General features: G+C 35.0%; 1 protein-coding gene across 1 annotated transcript in view; it reads left to right on the top strand.

The window, feature by feature from the left end:
- FANCC (FA complementation group C) overlaps positions 1-19,219 on the top strand; it is a 65,899-nt gene that overhangs the window by 34,512 nt on the left and 12,168 nt on the right. Inside the window, exons 4-9 of the mRNA XM_074166466.1 lie at positions 1,945-2,064; positions 2,809-2,873; positions 5,607-5,771; positions 8,783-8,939; positions 14,885-14,937; positions 17,847-17,946. Of these exons, the coding sequence (XP_074022567.1) occupies positions 1,945-2,064; positions 2,809-2,873; positions 5,607-5,771; positions 8,783-8,939; positions 14,885-14,937; positions 17,847-17,946 (660 nt within the window). The remainder of the gene's footprint in view (positions 1-1,944; positions 2,065-2,808; positions 2,874-5,606; positions 5,772-8,782; positions 8,940-14,884; positions 14,938-17,846; positions 17,947-19,219) is intronic.

The raw sequence follows: 19,219 nt of genomic DNA, 5'->3' as shown, positions 1-19,219 counted from the left end.
GTTGTAGCTAACTCCCCCTTCATTTTGTTTTCAACTTGCAGCCTGATCCCTTATCTCATTCTACTGGGCAAACCCTCCTATTTTGTAACAACTACTTTTCTGAACTCTTGATAGTGTTCTGAAAACCAATTTTAACTTTAGCAATGGTTGCAGAGGACAATATAAATACATATGGTTCCATATTAGTAAATTGATTAAGATGCTTGTACATTTTGAAAATCCACCTTGTTATATCTTTTTCTTAAAAATACAAAAGTCGCATGTAAATTAATTCCTTGAAACTGTGTTGACACAGCATTTTCCTTTCTTCTTATTTTTAGGGAAGTCACTAGATGGCGGTAAAACAGCAGATTCGCCTGTTGAGGGTTATTTAGGAAACCAGTTTTACAATGAAAGAAAAGGTTATTTAGGCATTTAACATGTCTGCAAGGTAGTAAAATAGTCCTAAACGAAAGTACAATAAATAAGGTCTCTGAAATGCTTGTTGCTTACTTTGATAGTAATGAATTTTCTTTGACTTCTGGTATGCTTCTGCATTTTGTATCTTCTTTCTCAAATTAATCATCCATGGAATACATGGAATACTTCTAATTCAGGGACTTCTGAAGCAGTTGCTTAGACTAGTTGTTTAGATATTCAACAAAAGCATGCATAAATATTTGGTTTGGATTTCTCAAAGCAGAAAATGAGCTAACTGATTCTTAATTTTTTAGTCTGGAATCTTTCATCATATCCATCTTTTAAAAATAATAGATTGAGTGAAACCCCCTAAGACCATGAAAGTCACAGTGCTTTTGTCTGAACTTTCCTTCTGATTGCATATTTTTAAAATTAAATTTTAAATTTTAAAAATTATTTCAGTGTTTGCTAATCCTGACCCTCTGTTACAAATGGTTTTATACTTACTGCCATGCAAAGTGTAATTTAGTTTATGCTTTAAGTGTCACTGATATATTAAGCCCTGAAATGAACCTCTGGAAAGGGAATGTAGCTATTATATCAGCATTTAGCAATAGTGGACAGGAAGAAAAGAAAGCTGTCACAAATTCAAAGCAGGTCATTTGATAAGCAAGATACCTCTGCTCAGGTATGACAGCAGGATGCAAAACTGTGCTCAAGATTTCATACAACAGTTTCCATAAATGCGTTCTGTTGGGAAGATGCTGGGGTGTAAGATCTGTCCAGAAGACTGTAGTACAGCATGGAAGAATGTGAAGGCATGAAACCAGAGTACTATATTCAGAGTCCTCTGTACACGCCTGCAGGATCAGTGTATGAAAAGTGTTGATTTGACTTCAGTCTGAATCTGTTTATTTTTATATGATGCATTAAAAAGGTTTTATTAAACGTGACTTGAAGCATTCCATAGTGAAATTGGTAGAGAAGTAAATGTTAAACTAAAATCTTATCGTTATCTTTTTAAGATAATGAGGAATTTAGGCAAATGAAATTATGAGGCCAGGCCTGAATTCCATTAAAAATATTGGGACTTCTTGAGGGAGTGATATGGAAAAGTAAGCATTAATTTCATGCTTTCTTTTCTTGATCATGGTACTAATCAAGACTACAGGTGAGTTTTTTGCTGTCTAGCCACATGATTACTGCCATCCGGATGATACCAAACTGAAATGGCTCCCAGAGAACTGAAACCTACCTAAAGTGTGTATGGTTTTGACACAGATGGCCTCCATTGCTATTGCACAACTATTGAAATTGTGTGATGTGTGAACCCACGTTCGATTGTGAGGGATTGATAGCAGGTAAAGCATTTTTCTTATGGTTGATGGGAGCTGTGTGCTCTTCTGTGTTGATGACATGGCGTAAAATGGCCACAACTGATCAAAAGATCTAACCCCACATATAGTTTAATAGCAGTCAGCTCTTTTCACACAGAGTGTTTTAGCCTAATACTTTTTTTGTTGCCCTTCTGTTGATTTCTCACAGAGTTTGCTGTGCCACCTCCTTTCTCCTTCTAAGTGGGAAAGTAATGAAGCTGAAACCAGCACATTCATATCAACTCTTGGCTACACGTCAGCAGATTATTATTGTCACTTAGTTAAAAATGTAAGTATTTTGTGCAACTGAGATTTTGTTAATGATAAATCACCAATTTCTAAGCACATATATGTAGCTGTCATTGTTATAAGGAACATGAACTGAACTTTGTTTATCTTTTCTTACCTCAGTTACTTTTACAGCCTTTTAAGGGAACAATGAAGTGGGAGATCTCTGGACGAAAGAGAAAAAAAATTATTAGCTTATACTGTAATAGATATTCATAAAAACAAAATTCCTGTTGCTGTAACAAAAAAATGTCTACCCTATCATAATTTTTTTTCCCTGTGAAGTTTAAATTATATATATTATTTTGTGTGTTAGAACATAACTTTTGGAATGTTTTCTTTGACTGTATGCACTGCATTTAAAGTGGTAGGTAAGCCCTAAGTCTTAGGAAAAGTGTATTTTACATTTAATGTGTAAAAATAATGGGAATAACATTTCATAATATGTTGACTTAGATAAAGCATATAAAAATTATTAGTTATTATTAACAATGCTCTTCTGAAAGCTGCTTAGTTTTCAAATGTGGAGGGCATATAACGTGTGTTTAAAAAACATTTTGCAGCATAGTTTATTCAGTGATCTGGACAGCTTTAAGTTCGCAGTAATAATTAAAAAAAAATCAGGATGAGTGAACAGAGAAAGTTATTAACCTTCACAGTATGTCAGTCACGCGGAGAACCATGCAACTAATGACTGCTTATTTGCAATACATGTACTTTATTTTATTTTTATTTTATTTAACAGATGGTCTTTTCGTTAGTAGCAGAACTCAGAGGAGATCAGGTCAATGGACTTAACATGCAGGGGAGGTAGGTGTTATCTAAAAATCATTTTGATATAGTTTGGTTTGTATCATTACAGTTCAGTGAGGACCTTCTCTGGACAACCTGTTCCAGTGTCTCATCACCCTTGTTACAAGGAATTTCTTCCTTATGTCTGCTCTAAATCTGCCCTCTTTCAGTTTAAAACAACCCTTGCCCTGCCCCTTGCCCTGCCACTTACAGCCCCTGGTAAAAAGTCTTTCTCTGTTTTTCTTACAAGCCCCCTTTAAGTACTGATATGCCACCTTAAGTCTCCCCCTTAAAGCTTTCTGTTCTCCAGGCTGAACCACCCCAACTTTCTCAGCCTGTCTTCCTAGGAGAGGTGCTCCAGCCCTCTGATCATTTTTGTGGCCCTCCTCTGGACTCACTGCAACAGGTCCATGTCCTTATGTTGGGGGGGCCCAGAGCAGATCATAGTCTTTTGTCAATACTTCAAAAATTATTGTATTTGAATGTCAGTAGATCCTTTTGATTGCATGTAAATTAAGTGTATTAAGTGTATTCCAGCTAAAAAACAAAAGCAAAAGTAAGGATAGGTATTTTGAATACCTATATTATATTATTAATTTAATATTATACTAATGATATTAAATATTATTCAATCTCTATAATAAGGATAGATATTTTCAAATTGTATCTTTTCTTTTAAATGTATGACTCTCCTGTGAATATTCTGTTGGTCTTCAGGGTCAAAACTGCTGACATGATGAAAAGAGTTTTATGACCTATTTAACACCACATAACCTGTAAAGTTACAGGAAAGAGAAGGGTGATTGAAATATCTTCCTTGTATCATGATCCAACAGTTTGGCTATTTTTCTTCCTTCTTGCAAGAATAGTAAATGATCTGAATTCATTTATAGCTGACTTTATTACTGAAATCCTTGACACAGTTAATGAGGACCATAACAAAATTTTGTTCAATGTAGAAAACAAACACCTACATTTTATAAAGTAGGGTGAAGCAGACTTAGCTGGAAAGCTAATGATGCTGTTAGACATCATTTTTTTTTCTCTTCCCATCAGGAGAAAATGAAAACTTTGAACTTAAGTGGATTTTTGAATGTAGAAGTTATGATATGGCTCTTTATTTAAGTTGCAGAGACAAATGTAGTTTGCAGGTATCTCATTTCTCAATTCAGTGGTGCTTACAGCAACACAGATGAGAATGTCTGTGCAAATTCATTGTACACAGTGGAATGCACTGTGAGGTATTCTTCAGGAACGTATTTTGAAGATTATGTAGAAGAAGAAGAAAATTTCCTTTGCAGGGTTTTTGTTTCAAAGTTAAAAGTGGAGTAAACTGCTAAAATTTGCTAATCCTGGATAAAAAATTAGAAACAGAATTTTGTAAAGGGGACTAATTTAAAGAGTCTCAGATCTGTGAACTTTGTGTATCCCGGAAAACACTACTGCACAATAAATATCAGCCCAATAATTACCATTTCTAGAGAAACACTTCTCATAGTAAAACTGTGTCTCAAAGTATTTCAGTTTAAGAAACCTTAAACACATATTTGGTTAGGCACTTACTCAGAAATTCGAGTCTTTGAAAATGTATCGTGTTTTATTTCTCTCATTGTGGAAACCATAATGGTACCTCATCTCCATAGCACTTCTGTGACAGCATATACCAGTGACCAGTAGGCAAGATCTATTTGGGAGCAGCTTTAATACATGCAGTGCAATAGAGTTAGCTCTTAGAGCAGCCTGTAGGCTGATTCTTGTCTCAGCTCTTCATAGACTATATTGATGGCTCCCCAAAGAAAACAGTTTTGGGCTCTTGCAAAGAATGCATCCCTTTTAGTGAGCAATGCAATCAGGAGAATCTGGCAGCAACTCAAGGAAGCCTTTTACAAGTAATCTTACCACTTTTTAATTTGCTAGAATTCAATATATTGGAGCTCTTGGTCTTCATAATTGTCTTCCTGTCAAAACTGCATCTAGAAAAATCTGCAGTTTCATGTGCTAGAAACTATGAATACTCTGCGAAAGTTGTGATTTCCTTTTGCTAATGCCATCTCTTATATTGTGTGCCATTTTCCTTTTTGTTTTTGTTCCAAAGGTTCCATGTTTTGTTTATGTGCCAGGTTCCACTGCCTCTAGTCATTTCCAAGTATGTAGTTTTAGTAAGCAGGTCAAGCGATTGGTTCATATATTAAGATCCGAAAGTATATTAAGATCTACAGTCCTTCAACTATAGATCTGTAAGACAAAAAGTTTTCAACTGAGCATTTAAAGACAGCAGGATTCATATTGCTCCATTCATAGAAACAGTTTGTGTTGAGAGAAGTCAAGGAAGTAACAGGAGGCCTTAAAAGCAGCGCGGTGGTCTTTTGTGAGGGTCTAGCAAACCTACATGGGAGCTGTGAATCCGTAGTCTTCCTTACCTGTGTTTCGCTGATCCTGGCAAAGACAACATGTTCCCTGTTAGCAAGGGTGTGATTACTGAGCAAACACAATTGGCTGCACTTCAGAATTATGTTGATATCATAGTTTGCCTTGAGCACTAAAATACCAAAATTTTATCTGACTTCTTAAGATTCTTCAGACAGTAAGTGATGACATGTCAACAGTCATTCCAATAAGTAATTTTTCTGCAGTTAGGTATGTATCTCTTACATTTAACCTTCTGTTAATTTAATCTTCTTTTACCTTATCAGTTTAGAAGTTAAAGTTTTGACTGTTCTGAAATATGAACTGTATTTATTTTTTCCTCAGGGTTTCAGGCAGTCGTGTGAATGCTGTGTCCCTTTTCTGTCTCCCTCTCATTACTTTGCCTGATCTAACTCCACTGCTGGAAACTCTCCTTCTTTACCAAGGAGGTGCACCAAAAGAAATTCTCAGTTCAGAGTTTCTAGAGGCTGTGAATGATGCCTTTTTAAAGTAAGTATCATGGTCTGTATGACTTTTACACTCTTTTCATAAAGATTATTAATTCAATTAAATGTCTTTTCTCTGGGTTTGTGTGCTGAATGCACTGTACTTCATCTTCATTCTAGTAAATATTTCCCTTGCAGCTGAATAGCAGAACTTGGATTGTAGACCAAAGCTGACTTTTAAATTGCTGATGTACAAAGTGTGGCATAACAGCTTTAAATATTGACTGGAACTTTCTCCCATCTTCTCTCTAAAATGGAGGTTAAATTCTTCAATAGATTTTAGGAATTTTGTGAAAGATATGATTACTTATCATTGAAATGTTATTTACCTTTCATATAAATGTATCAGCATTCCTAACTTGACATTTTGAGAGCCATCTTCATTTTTCTGTGCACAAGATAGATCCTTATGTTTAAGTGGTTCCATATTTATCTTATTTTTTTCAGTGAAATTGCTTCTCAAGATTTTAAATTCTCGTGTTTTTCAGCAGCTTATTTTTAATGAGCCTGATAGAAGCAATTTGTGGAAATACAACTTTGCTTATTTTGCTGCCACTAAAATCACTGTTTAGGTAAAATCAGCCAATGGAAAAAAACTAGCTGAGTGAAGGTGAACATCAGCAAGATTGGCTATGCCAGGGAAGGAAAGACGTTAGGGAAAGCACAGCCTACTCTTGGTTTAGAGTTGTTTTATTCAAGTTGTAGCTGAGGGGCTGTGTTATGAACAAATTTTTTTATATATTAGAAAAAGTCCTATATGAACACTTTACCTCAATTATCCATTTGTCTGCTTTTTAATCAAAGTTTTAATTGCTTCCTTTGTACTCAACATTGTAATTTTTGATATGTTCCAATGAAGACTGTTATATTGCTCCATTGAGGGCTCCAGCAAAAATAAATAATTAATAGAAAAGTACAATTACTAATTTGTACATGTTACTAGAAGGTGAGGAAAACAAGTGAAAAAAGAACGTGAAACTCTGTAGTGAAAGATGTGTCCCAAAATGAGAGAACTATCTCGCATTTGTCCATCTTCTGTGGCTTCAGACTGGATGTGTTCCACAAGCGGTAACGCAGTTTGGAAAACTTCCAGAGCAAGTTCACAGATTCAGCATAGATGGTCTATACTGATGTCAGTGAGCCAATAGGCAGGCTATCATGACATACTTTTGCAACTCAATAATGTAAGTCTGAGTCCTTTAGGTGATCATAAAAGGTTCTCTGACTGAAATAAACATCCCTTTGCTTAACTTTTGAGCTACTTGTTTATCACAGGGAGCAAAAATAATTCAGTTCATATGGCTTTTGACTAAGTGGCTCTTGCAGGGTCCTTGACAAATGCGTATGGTTTCCGTGAGAGCAGATGTAGGCTCACACGTGCTTTGCATGGTATACTCCTGCCTTGCCACTGAAACTCATGTGATCTTAACATGAATGTGCTTGTATTTTTATTTTGATTCCCCCCTTTAACAATTGAATTCTCTGTTCCCTAACTGTCATTGTGTTCTGAATGCTTATTTTCCTTCTGAACATGGGTGAAGCCTGCTTCAGGAAATAGAATTATTAAATACTGAGACTTGCAGCGCTCCACAGAACTCAGCATTGTTCCAGTGGGACAATCTGCAAGTTCAGTCACATAAGGATAATGAGTACAGTTTACTTCCTATATGTTTTTTAAATTTCAGAGTTGGACCATCTCTATGGAAGCTTATTAGATTTATTTTCTTGGCGTAATCTCTGTATTATCTACCATGCTACCACAAAAACAACAGCAAAGAGGATTGTGGCAAAATTAAATGTTAATAATTTAATTTAATAATTTAATAGAATTAAATTAAATGATCTTTTGTCATTCTTAATTTACTCTGATACACATATGTGCTTTAATAGTGATCCTTAATCAAACAGCATCTTGAAATTGAGCATTGCTTTACAATTTTGATATTCTACATTCTGCAGATGTACACATTTAAATTAAGCTATTACATAGTTTTGCATGGAAAAAAGACAGCTTTTCAATGGAAATCAGAATTCTGAAGGCTCGTATTGAAACGAATGTATGGTAAAATACATATATTGAAAATAAATCCTAAAATGCTGTTAAATCTTTCTTTCTACTGATATTTTTTTTTTTTTATCAGTAGCTTTAGTTTGCATGTACTCTCCAGCCTAATTTTAGTCTTTTTAATCTTAACTTGCTTTAAGATCAAGGCACATATTTCTTGTTAATTATGTATTTTTTTAAAAAAAAACTTTTAAATTTGCAATTATCATGATAGCTGCAGATATATTCCAGGATATTTTGTGCTGTGATATCTCTTCTTCTTGGATGGTTACTTTAGTATATTTTGATTTGTGCTGGTCTACACAAATTACGGTGTTGTCTCAAAATAAACTGTGCCTTGTATTTCCTAGTGATACAACACTATACTTCAGCTGAGCTATAGCTGAAAGCTTTAGGTGAAGAGATAATTACCTTCTTAACCATTTGTCTTTTAAAAGGCTCAGGCCAGTGTGAAAACTTACCTGCCTCTACCTCTTTTTTTAAAATTATTTTTTGGTTTTTTTTAGTTTCTCTGCAAAGACAGGTAATGCTTTGATTTAGCCAGACTTTCCTGCCTGTCTGTCAGCTGATGACACTTGCTGAGCTGACTGGTCTGCAGGAAGCAGTCTGGGTTTGAGAGGGCACAAGTGCGGGGCAGGACCTTTCTCTAGAGAGGAAGGGAACTTCAGGCTTAAACCTTCCATTTCTTTTTGCTGGGATCCATCAGAACCAAATTTTTAGGTTTTAAAGATGTAGTAAGGTTTTATTTGTAGATGATGGTGACTCTCTGTTATTCTTTGTAGTTATTATTTGATATTGAACAGAGTACTGTAAACAAGTTTTTCTCTCTCTTCCTGCAGGTTGATCTTTGTATCTTCTTATTCCCCAATGTGCTTTAAAAAACAAAAAAAAAGTACATTTTTTGTTCCTTCCAGTTTCTCAGGAAAACAGTATTTTTCTCTCTAAACCAGGAAGAAGATCTCCCTCCCTGAATCAGCTGTCTTCAGCCTCTGGCTTCGTCACTTACCAAGTCTCGAAAAAGCTACATTACATCTTATAGACCAGCTGGTTTCCATTCAGTTGAATTCACTGGAAGAAGTGGCTTGTGTCATAAAAGATTCACTACTGGTATGGTGCAACATACAATACATTTTGATACTGCTCTTTCATGCTTCAGAAGTTCAGGGAGTTTTCAAATACATCAGTGTATTTGAGGGAAATGGCTGTCGTGGCATACAACTTGCTAGTGCAAAAGTAAATTTTGAGTCTTACAAATGTGACTAAATTTTTAGGTTTTACACTGCATTGGTAGAAGAGAAAAAAAGTTTCATCTAGTGATGAAAAACGGACGACAAGACGAGAATCTGATTGGTGGAGGTGCTGAGTACCTGCCTCTGTCCTAAAAAAGTTACAAACTTTGGCCGGGAAGGATTTGTATTTGTTTTTACTTCAATCTCTGTGCCCTGGGGAGTTCAGCAGTATAAACAATTGAAATTCCTTGTAGATCATTTTATTATGGATTGCTTAGTTACTTGGTTTTGTTTGCAAATCTGAACAAAATTCTTAACACAAAACATTTTGTAAACTGTAATTAGTTTGTTTTCAAATGGTGTGTTACACAGTGCACCAAAAACCTTTCCTATAAGAAAACGTGACACAATACCTTTTCCAAAATAATGGGCGAGTTTGCACACTAAATGTAAACTTAATTATTAATTACAGTGTGAAATAGCATGTTATACACTTAAATTATATATTTCATTAAATGGATAGAGCTAAAAAATGGCACATGGTGTCTTATTTTCAGTGTATAAAATTGCTTACAGACTACATATCTTAGATAGGAAAAGAATGATATCTTTAAATATTCTTCCTCTTTAAATGATTCTGCAGATTTCTATTTTAGGGATCCATCCTAGTACTTGCAAATCCGGTAAATGCTTGGGATCTACAGCATTTCATATGTCAGCTCAGGATCTAGGTATTCTAGAAGACAAGACTGTATACAAGGCCTCTGCCTAGTTTTTCTGTATTAGATACACTGAATTGAATACAGTATCTGGTACCACGTGTGGCTAAGGGAAAAAAATAAATATCTAGGTTATATAAAAAGAAGTAAATCTTTAATTATTGGTTTATTGTTGTTCATTAACAATGTTCATATTTACCTTGTCTTCACATCCCGATCCCCGAGAAGAATGGAACATTGCTGTGCTAGCACTCTTAGGTTGTCCTTACTTGCCCCTGCTCCAAAGGCTTTGGGCTTTCAAAATAAGATATCCACAGAGAGGAAAGGCCAGTGCAGTGGCTTTGAATGCTGGTTTAGAGAGGACATCCTGTGGACAAGGAGTGGAATGAATGGAGGCATGAAGAAGAGAGCTGTTGGAAGATGGATATTGCTGATTGGTAGGCATTAATAAGAGGGAGGGTGCATAAATGGAAGATGGAATACCAATTAAAAAAAATAATAGGATGAGCAGCTTCAGAGAGGCAGTACAGAAGGAAAAGATTAGATCCAGATATTGTAATCCAGAAATGAATCATATTTTGTACAACTAGTACATGGTACTATAAAGATATTAGTGTGACATTAGATCAGTCAGCACTTTGAATCCAACAGGATGATTACTGTTAGAAAGACAGTAAAGACATTTGAATATTTGACAAATATTCAAATGAAAGACATCTGCATATTTATTTAGGAATATGGATATTCGTATTTTGGTAGTTGGATTATGGTACCTGTAGGATGTAACCTCTGTTTGCCTTATGGACATAGTAATAAAAAGTGGAATCATGAGACAAAACTGGATTTATATTTTTTTCCTATTTGGAAGAAAACTTCTAGAGTACAAATAGGCAGAAATATGTTACTGATTTGGTTATAGTATATGATAAGAAGGACATTTCAGTAAGCTATTTCATAACTGTATTATCAGAGTAATTTATCTAAATAAAATACAGTAACCAAACTGTATATAAACTTCATAGAGATCTATAGTACCCAGATACTTGTAAACCACTGTGTTTCTATTATGAAAGAAACTTGATAAGCAATACTCTTCTATTTGAATTCCAAGAGTAATTGTAGTGTGATGGTGTATATATTGTATGCTATTAAGTTCGTGGGTCTGGGGCTAAACTGGAACTAATATTGGAAATTCTATAGTTATTCAGAAGTAATAAAAACAAGTGCAGTGACCATCAAAAATCATCTTTTAGCTTCTTCAGAATTTGGTTGGTGAGTCTATGTCTTCCTTGCTGAAGTAACTTTAAGGTTTCTATGTGTGCATTAACAACTAAAATGTAAATAAATACACATACTAGAATTTTATGCTTTACCAGAAATGCACAGGTATGTGTATAAACACTAGATTTTTAAAGCACGTGTATGTAAAAAGAGGTGCAAATGAATCAGTGTCAATTATAATTTATGTTCAGTTCTTAGATAGCGTTCCAAAGTAGTTTTATTTCTTTCAAAGTTATGTTAGAAAAGTGCAATAGGTTGAGAGCGCTTAAAATTTCTTTCGTCTCCTTTATAAACCATCTGTTATTGCTGCATTTGTTTTTTCCTGCTTGTCAGCTTTCCCCAGCCCAGCTCACTATCAAAATAATGTTGCGCACGGCAATTCAAGCTCTAGCTGTGGGATCTCCCTTGTTATTTTTGCTACAGCATTACAGAGCAAATACCGTTTTAGTGGGTGATATGGTGACTCTTGCATTCACTGACAGGATACCAAGCTGGAGACTGCTCTGGTTCCCATGCCCTTGCGTTGCCCTCTTGCTGTGCCCTATCCCCAAGTTTTGAGTCTAGCTGGATCCACACTCACCTGTCACTGGGAGCTGTGCCAATGGCGTTAACAAGAGAGAAAGGAGCAAGGATAGAGGGAAAAGGAGAAGCTTTTTTTTCTTGTTGTAATACACTCCAGCTAAGTTACAGTTAGTCCTCTCAGTATTGCCTGTCTTCAAAACCTGTGCTGTTATGGTAAAATTTTTTAAATAGTGCACACTAAGTTATTCATAATGTTGATGAATTCAGGAGCTTTTTAAACCTCTGTACAAAGATATTTGTGCTTTCAAAATAAGTGTATGTTTAAAAAAAAAATATTTGGCACTTAGTATTAGAAAAAAATTGTGACACTTCTTATTTTTAATTGGTAAATATAAAATTCAGGAATGCAGGTAAATATACAATTTGGAAATACAGATAACATTTGAAATACAGCCGTGTAGTAGTTTCTTAAAGCTAGATGTGTTTAACTGTAGAAATGTTGTGTGCAATTAGTTGCATTTGAGTCTGGAAATGAAGAGAACTGGTATTTATGGTGTTACCACCTCAAATCTGTTGCAGAGTGATCTTGGGCACAATTTGTTTCCCTATGTTTACTCTTACTTGCGCTTGTTACAGAGCATTCTATGATGTGAATAAAACACAGTATATGATTATTAGTATACTCCTCTTTGTGCCATTTACTTGAATCCTGTAGATACAAATGTATTTTTCTTATGTCTTTATTCAGTTCTGGCTTCATATTATAATTTAGTTGTTTAGGATTCTTCATTCTGATAATACAGATACAAAAGTAGTGTAGTTCTATAGAACTTGTGTATGTAATACTTTATGTTACAGTGTGTTTTTCTATTTTATTTCTTTCAAACATCCCAGTAGTTTCATGTGTTTGGTTTTTTTTCCTGAAGAGGCACAAATTCTTAAAATAGGTAATCATGATACCACACTTGCAGCTCCAGTTCCCTGTATTTGGCTCTTTTCGATTTAGTGTGTGTTGTGCCATACGTATTCTGCATGTTTTAAAAGTGATGGAACAAGATCCTGGTAGATAGTATGTTTGGTTTGCTGAGCTTTCTGTGAAAAATATTGCATAGTTGCAGACAGTTATTAAACTGTAAAATGCCTTTTCATTTTCAAAAAAATGAGATAATGGCCACAAAATGAAAACCCTATGAGAATCCCTCCTGAAATTGGTAGTCCCCCCAAACTCCAGAATTGCTCCTGGACACAGGAGAATTGTGCTCTAGTTCTGCTACTTAACAGGCGCATCTTCAAATTGCCTTGGAGACTTTTGCGCTATAATAGCATTCTTACATTGAGTGCTTGCAAATTAATTCCATGCAGTCCACTGATCAAAATCTTGTGGAATTAGGTAACAGTGGTGGGGTTTGTGGTTTTTTATGTTTTCCCTTTTGAATACCAGTGATTAAATTCTGATTGCTTTCAGTAGTGTAGCTTAAATACTAGCAGCTATTAACTGTGGTTTCTTCTAGTGAGTACTGTAGGTTGCTGCTGTCTGGCAGGAAAGGGTGGAGGGTTTTTAATTGTTGCATACAGTATATTTATTTTGCTCTTGTTCAAAAGAATTATGATTTGATCTTGATCTGTGTGGCAATGATGGACATTTTCTAGTTTTCACTCAACCTGTCTTAAGCAACAGTGGGTCGGTAGGTCATCGTAGAGGTATGTATGCAAAGGCAGGCAGAGTATCTGAAAAGACAGTGGAGAAATGGCTGAATTCAACCATTTGGCCCACAGGACTGAAAAACATACTTCTCATTTTCCACTGTTTTCATAGAACTGCAGAATGGTTGGAGTTGGAAGGCACCTCTGAAGATAGTCTAGTCCAAGTTTTCCTTTTAAAAAAAAAAAAAAAAAAGAGGTGAATGTGTCCTTTTTGTCTCAACCAGCCAGCTTTCTCCTTCTAGCAGTGGAAGTTTGGAGACCAGCTTTGCACCAAGCTGCATGGTGTTCTTCACACCTCCGAACTGCCGGCTGCAAAAACTCTCGAACACTAGATGGCATACGTTCAATAGGACAACTTAGCTACAACCATGTGACAGAGAAAAAGTGTGGTAAAACACGAAAATGAGGTGCCACCTAATATTTCCAGTATGGCAAAGACAACTGTGAGAATCAAGAAGCTTTTCTAGACAGTTTGTATTAAAGGTTGTCTCTTTATTTTTTGAGATTATCATTTAGCGATCATATAAAGTGAAGTTCTCATTCTGCCTGTGTGCAATTTAAAAGGAAAAAATTCAATTCTATTTGGTACTTTTTAGCTTGAAACAAATGCATAAATATTTTCTTTGGAATAGTGTGTCAGGCACTTAAAGCTGTTAGAATATATGCAATTTTTAAACACTATTCCTTCCATGCCTCCTGAAGTTTATCGAATGCATGCTATTAAACATGCATTACTCTAGATTGTTTAAGAACTATATTCTTATCAAATTTTCAGGTGCTAACTTCAGAAACAGAAAATGTGAATTTGTTTTTTAGCTTAGGCACATAGACTTTGGGGAATGTGTAAGTAGTTTTTCATTCTTAGCTCTATATATAGCTCTATAAAAGGCTAATAAATCTTAGAATTTTAGAATATGGGATTAGAAAGTAGTGTGATTACTAGTGCATGTTTAACATAACAACTTTCTTTAAACAGTCTTTTGTGTCGTAGCATGATAAAAATCTTCACTAGTTTAAAAAAAAATAATTTTGATGCACTGAGATATTTAGCTTGTACTAGCAACTCTGAAATTCACAGAAGATAATACTGTGAAAAAATGTCTTGGACCAAAATGTGTAGTGTTAAAGACAAAGGTGATAAAATAAATTCAATTTCTGGAATTTAATTTTGAAAATGTAGCAAGAATTTCAAAGCATATCCAAAAGGGATTGTCTGTGAGAAGGAGAGAAATGCTTTTTGTAAATCTGCTCCCTGTCTCTTGCCTCCAGCAATTGCATGCAGCAGCCTGTTCTTTCTATCTGCCACCTTTAGTATTTTTAGTGATCGTTGTCATAAACAGTTTGGGATCCCAGGTATTTGCATTTATCAGCTGTTTAGCCTGCTTGGTATTGCTGTGATCTCCTTCCATGACTCTGACATAATTGTTTTGAAGAACCTAATCCTGAGAAAACCTGAAGGTTTAGTAAGAGTTGATCTGAAATTTACAGTTTAGTAATAGCAGTGTAATAGCATCCATGAGTTAAGCTGTAAACTATATAATGGCAGTTGAGTTGCTTCTTGCTAATGACTAATTTTCTTTCATTTGCTTATCAACAGCCACAAGCAGCAAGCCATCCTGCCATTTTCAGAATTGTTAATGAAATTTTCAAGTAAGTTTTGAAATTACAGCGGGAAGTGTTTCAAATGATCAGTTTAAACATTGAGGTTTTCTTCATGAGACGAAGCAGTATTATAATCTGGGATGTATTATAATTTCAGAATGTCTTTCTTTAGCTGTATGCCTTAGTGTCCCCTTCTGTGTAATATACTGCAAATAATGAAAAATGTTAAAAATCTTGTAAACTTTACATAAAAGTTACATTGTAATATAATTGATACAGTTGACCACATTGTATTGTAGTCTTTAAAGATTATAATTTATTTTCTACTTAAGTAGAGATTTGTAGTTGAAATATGATTTTGAGGTGTAAAATAGAAATGCTGAAATGGCTTGGCCTGTGCCGGCAATGAAGATGGAATTTAGCTAAAACTTTTGCAGTCGGATGTCTTTTACATCATGTTAAGTCTTCAGGGTTGATATCAGATATGCTCTTAATGGCATTAAACTATTGATCTGCCTGTTAATAATGAGTTTGATTTTGAATGCATTAAGATTATTTTGGAGCAATAGGTATTGTTTACCACATGGGGGCTTCCAGAACTTTGTGCTCAGTTTTCAGTGGCTTTTTCTCCTCGTTTCACCTGACTTACTATTTTATCATTCTTGTTAAGTAAATCTACTGCCAGGGTTATCAGTATTACAGTTTTGATACAACAATAATGTGTTTAGTGACTGACATTGTTCATCAAGTGTTTTCCTTCTTAAGAAAAAAGGGCTCCCAGATGCAAGTGTTTAGGAGCATCTGTATGTCTGTGTGCATGTCTTTGCTGTAGAAAGTGTAGACTGCTGTACTGGGAGAGTGAAACCACCCAGCAGCTATTGTTACAGCAGTCGTTTCTGTTGAGGTGGTCCAGTGTCTGAGCACAGATAGCATTTTCTGAAGAGCTGAGACCAGTTGCTTTCCCAAAGCAAAATGCACTTGAAAACTGATGTGACTTCAACAGACCTGTACTAATGTCCTAGGCTGGAGGCTGTATATTGTGATGGTATAGGGAGACAAAATTTATTTAGGGTCATGGTATATAAAATATTTTCTAAAAATGACATGAGATTGCATAATTTTTTTGCACCCTTTCTGTCGGTAGACAGTAGAAAGGGATGCGGTGCTGTATCTCAGATAATGCAGAACCTTGTCAAGCAGAGTATTTCCTAATAAAACTTTGCACTTGTTCCAAATCGTCTTAGAAATTCGTCTTGTTTTCCTGTTTCTCAGTCCTCATTTCTGCTCCCTTATTTGCTTTCCATTGTTTCTACCTAATGATTGTTCCTCTACATTGTTGACATTAAACCCTTAATATGTTTTAAAAATACTATGTTGTAGGTCCTCTTGGTTTTAAGTGAAGCTGTATATGTTAGCTGGCTTTTACAGACCATTTGGTTTCTGCAGCTTTGTGTTCATTTTTGTTGTATTTCTCTGACATCCTTCCAACTATCAAGTGGTGTGCAGACACTAAGATACTATTCCAGATGTAGTCACATGTGAGATTTTAGAGAGCTGTTGATAAAGAACTTGTACTTCATTGCTTGGAAACTGTGTTATGTTTTTGCACTTGGCAGAAAACTTTTATTTTGGGGGCTAATATTCTGTTAGAAGCATAGATCTAAGCATTGTCTCTCTTTCAGGAAAAGCTTTCCTGCTACTTGCATGCTTTTATTGATGTTGATTGTACTAAATTGTTTTATCTTAGGATAATATTCTTAGGAATAGATAATATTCTTAGGAATATTAACTTGGGTTTTTATTTCCCAAGTAGAAGCTTATTTTGTTGCTAAGTATGGCTATGCATAACTCCACACACCTAGACTGTCTTCAGTTTCTGTGTACCATTTCTTGTGTTTATATTAGTGATTATATGTGCCTATAGTTTTGTGAAATGTCTCTTTTACAGTAAGATGTTAGCTGTTCTTTCAGATCATTATGGAAAGAATAAACTATCTAATAAAAAACTTGTATCTCAGTGGCAGCTTACTTTTAACATTTTTTCTCCTTACTATTACATGCCTCTCAAATAAGAGAATGAAAATTACACTCTGCTGCCCTTATGTTTTTCTGCACCATTTGCTCAAGGTTACATTATGCCCTATGGAAGGCTGGTTAAAGTGTTCACCTTCCTGAACCTCTGGAATGGATTTTATAATGTCACCATTGAAAGCACATTGGAATGCATTGGTCACTAAAATCTGTAGCAATTACTGATCTAAAGTACACCTTTGGTATGCACTCACTTTTGTTTGTGCTTCTGATTCATTGCTTAATGATCACTAAGGAGTCACAGCAACTGAACAGCAGCTGTATTATTTAAGTTCAGTCTTTTTCTGTAATTTTTTAATATGTAGCCTTTAAATTTGATCAGCTTAAGTAAGGTTGGTTTTTTTTTGGAGGGGGTTGTGGGGTTTTTTTCCCCTCTGGTTACATATCCTGGGATATTGTACTAGACTGTACTTTCTATCTAATTTGAGATGCCTGTGGGATGCAGTCCCACAAAGACTAAAGTATGCTTAACTGTAGGTATGGGAATAGTTGCTCTGAACACAGTAAGAATGTTCAAATGCCAAATTTGCCTAATAAACTTGTGGTAGTCTCTTTTTTAATTTTACACTTTTTTCCCCTGTTGGTAGGGTAAATTGTGTGTGTCTGCATGTATATTGTATATACTTACTAAACCTAGTTTATTTGTAGAAGTTGCATATATTGGGGTTTTTTAAATAAAAATGAAATCTAAAAAGCCTGCAAAGTTAATATTTCTATCAGTTTCCACACTGGCATAATGAGCTCAAACACAGCTTGAATCTACAGCATACAAAGAATGTACCTTTTTTTTCTTCATTTCAGTTAACAGTAGTGTCATGGGCAGACCAATTATCTGATCTGTCGTAATCTAACTTTTCAATACTTAGGAACGTACTGCTGGAAACTGATGGAACTCCAGAAGTTTTGACCATAGTACAGGTGTTTACACAGCTCTTCCTTCAGTCTCATCAGAATGAAACCAAGCAGGTTAGTCACGATCTATTTCTTAATGTTTCTTTTCAGTGAGAAGATATGAAATTTCACAAGAAAAGAACAGTTCTGCTGTTAAGAATGGTGACTAAGTATAATAAGCTGAATAATAGCATCTCTCTACAGCTATATATACATGCCAAAGTTCAGTTCAAACATTTTCACCTGTGAATAAAATTACAGAATGAAACCAATACATAAGAGCAATTTACCTGACTTTACGCTAAACTGTGATTTTTCACAGGGGCAGCTGCCCTGGTCCTGAGGTTTCTCAGAGTGTGAAAAAATAGTGCTATAGGGTTTAGCTATGTTTTGGGAGACAGAAAAAGATATAATTGGAGTATGTGTAGTCATGGTGAAGACTGTGTAGTCATTGAATAAGAACTTTAAGAATGAGTGTACTGAGATCCATGTTTTATACAAGCAGATTTCCTTCGAGTTTTTGATGGTAGTGAAAGCTGACCTAAGGATATTTGGGTCATGTTACTTGTAAATTTATTAACTTGAAGTTCATGGTTTTGTTTGATGGAAATGATAAATTCCTCCAGGATTATTTAACCTTGAGAATTTCAGAATTATCAGTGGTTTTCACCTGGGAATTTTGTTTTAAATTGCTGGATAAACATTTTAAGCCACTGTTCAACTTTGATTTTCTGTTATACACCATGATGATTAATATAACCAGCCACATCCAAACTTGTCCTGTCTCTTTGTACCTTGTTTTGCACTTTGTGATGGCTTATGTAAGGAATGAACTGCCTAGAATACTGTTTTTGTATTTATTTTTTGCTTTGCTTAAACAGTATGCTGAAAACTGGTTTTCACTTGCTTTACAATACTGTTTTCATATGTAACTCATGCTGTGGGTTGTCTTGGCTACTACTAACTGTGTCAAGGACTGCTTTTTCATGGGGATTTTTGGTGCAAACTAATTAGCTATGTACATACTTTAGTATAGGGATTATTAATTTTTAATTAACCTAATTCCACTTGACGGGTAGATTTTAGAGTCTTACCATACCAGTGATACATAGACTGTTTGAGAATACTATATATTAGTGTGCTGTAATTTCAATTAACTGTTGCTTACAAAGCAAAAAAGTGAGTAGAGAGAGAATGTGTCATTCCATTTGTTTATAAGATGCATGCATGTATATCCCAAAAGAAATGAGTTACTAAATACGGTCTTCATTGGATTTAGAAATTTATCACATTTTATAGAGTCTGTATTCCCAGTCTGTGTTTCAAGAGATGATCTATTTGCTTAATA

This window comes from Numenius arquata, chromosome Z (assembly GCF_964106895.1).
Source record: "Numenius arquata chromosome Z, bNumArq3.hap1.1, whole genome shotgun sequence".
Taxonomy (NCBI): domain Eukaryota; kingdom Metazoa; phylum Chordata; class Aves; order Charadriiformes; family Scolopacidae; genus Numenius; species Numenius arquata.
The sequence above is the reverse complement of the archived record's forward strand: the minus strand, read 5'-3'. Positions and strand labels throughout refer to the sequence as shown.